Source organism: Halyomorpha halys, unplaced genomic scaffold, assembly GCF_000696795.3.
Source record: "Halyomorpha halys isolate HHAL.00 unplaced genomic scaffold, Hhal_1.1 Scaffold965.1, whole genome shotgun sequence".
Classification (NCBI taxonomy): domain Eukaryota; kingdom Metazoa; phylum Arthropoda; class Insecta; order Hemiptera; family Pentatomidae; genus Halyomorpha; species Halyomorpha halys.
In genome coordinates this window covers 70650-73026 of record NW_027114872.1, presented here as the reverse complement: position 1 = coordinate 73026, position 2377 = coordinate 70650, and the positions used below count along the sequence as shown (strand labels likewise).

General features: G+C 26.8%; 1 protein-coding gene across 5 annotated transcripts in view; it reads left to right on the top strand.

Moving 5' to 3' along the window:
• Positions 1 to 1582, top strand: part of capt (adenylyl cyclase-associated protein 1) — a 107102-nt gene extending 105520 nt beyond the window's left edge. For all 5 annotated transcript variants that reach the window (XM_014431347.3, XM_014431346.2, XM_067051984.1 and 2 more), the window contains one exon: positions 379 to 1582. In XM_014431347.3, the coding sequence (XP_014286833.1) occupies positions 379 to 465 (87 nt within the window). In that variant the 3' untranslated portion in view covers positions 466 to 1582. The remainder of the gene's footprint in view (positions 1 to 378) is intronic.
• Positions 1583 to 2377: the final 795 nt, after the last annotated feature.

Here is a 2377-nt window from a genome sequence, read left to right as displayed (position 1 = left end):
ATATATTTATTTATTTATTTTTTAATTTCCTATAGTGGCATAAGTTATACAGTGTCCAGTCTAATTGATTCATCTCAGATATCTCTCCAGGAACTTAATTTTCTAAAATAAATTTTTGCTGATTGACTGGACTATAAAATATCTTTTTTGCTGATGTTATGGAAGAAATATCATGTGTGACAATTTGTATTGATCTTGGAAATAAGAATTGACAAAGGCTCAATTTTCAAACTTTGTTTGATTTGGATATTTTTTAACAATAAGAGGAGAGGAATTTCCCATACTTTGATAATTGGCTTTGAATAATATTCCTAGTTCCTAAAATATGAAATTTTTTGATATTTTTATGAAGGCTTATGTTTTTTATCTTTGTTACAGTTAGAACAACCTGTTCCGGAACAGTATAAGACTACGATAGCTGGTGGTAAGACTCTTGTCACCAGCCCACTGGAGAACAAAGGCTAGCGACTCTCTCATGTATAAAGATCAAGCAGCTCAAAGTTTTGATATTACTTCAAATTATACTATTGACATTAATATGAGTTCCAATATTTATTTACTATATAAACATGCTAAAGTATAAATATATATCCTAATATATATATTGTATAAATATACATTAACAATATAATAATTGCATTCATTTTCCCAGTTTGTAATCCTGACTTGATTTCATGTATTACTTAAGGGCTGTATTCGTTTTCAAATATATGCAATAAAGTTTTGATATTTGGTTTGCTAAAGTTATAAACATTGATTTGCTGTATAACATGTTTTATATGAATTTGAAGTAGTATGCTGATAGTAAAAGCTATTAGCTTATAAATACTTCCACTTAGGTAACGATTTTTTTAATACAAATAAGTAAACTTAGGCAGAGGAAAACCTCTTAACTTATAATAGTGAAATTATAGGAAACACTTTTGATGGTATTATTGACTGTTTTCTAATAATACATATTATACACCGATTGTGATAGTGTCTGTTGACATTCAATTTTTATAATTAGAATTAACAGAATATTTTTACATATAACCATGTACTGTATTGTGGGTTTATTGTGAGCACTATTTAAGTCTATAAATCAAAACAAATATTGTCAATTTGACTATCTACAAACTTAATAATGCAATCGCTTTATCCTAAACTGCCTTAATGTGATTGACTTGTCTTAAGCATTAACCCCACGGTATGAAAAGTAGTTTATTGAGATAAAGACATTAAATTTCAGATAAAATTACAAAATTAGAGTGGCTTTGTTATCGTAGAGAGTTAATTGATATTAGATGACAAATTTTAAAATATATTATTCTTACTTTTTTATTGTTTGAATTGAAATATTGTATAGTGGACTCCAATTTCTATCTTAATTTTATCATTTTCTCTGCCTTGTTCTTATTGTACTTCTGAATTGATTCTTTCAGCTCTTTGTTCTAACCTTTTAATTATAATTTTTATAAACAGTATATTAAAATTTGTGTGTCAATCAGTTGGTACTTTTATTTTATTGTTAATTTATATTGTTTTATCCTAATGTTAATAGGATTGTTTCTGTTTTATAAATAAATACTGGTTGCACTTATTTCTTACAGCCCCCTTCAATATTTTATCTTCCCTCTGACAATTACATGAAGTGTAAAATAAAATTAGATATGTGATTAAAGTTATCTTAAAATAATTTGAACTATATTGTTTTAATTTGAAAAATAATTTGGCTAGAATCACATTGAAAAAACAAACACCTTTCATGATAAAAAATAAATAAATTATGGGAAATATATTTTTATTTTAACAAAAAGATTAATAGATATAAAACTAATTTTAATAAAACAAATTTAGTCATTTGAATGGCATAAAAAGGAAAGGGATAAAACTAATCTATTTATCAATATAGATGAATATAGATACTTAGTGCAAATGTTAATGCATCGTTGATGGCTTTTTAAAAAATGTATTTATTGATATTTACAGTTGTATTAAAATATATCCAATAAGTAAATTTGATGTTAGTTATACAATGGCATGATACAGGTGAAGAATCTACCTATTGATAAAACAATCACATTTCTAGATAAAATCTCGAGGCCATCTTCTTTTCAGATGCCTAGGAGGATTATCAGGTTATTCAGAAGCCAGCCAGGCAGGTTAGAAATAAGGTTTGGGTGGTTTATATGGAATTTAAATTTGGAAGTTGAAGAAGGAAGCATTACAGATAACGGATAGGAAATAGAATCATGAAAAGATAAAATTAAGATAAAGTATCTGTCCAATTATTATATTTTGTGGAAATGAGTATTATAGAAATTGGAACAGCTGGAGTATGTGCTGTGGCTGCAATTTAGGATTTAAGCTGATGGAGGTGAAATGTGTGCTGAAG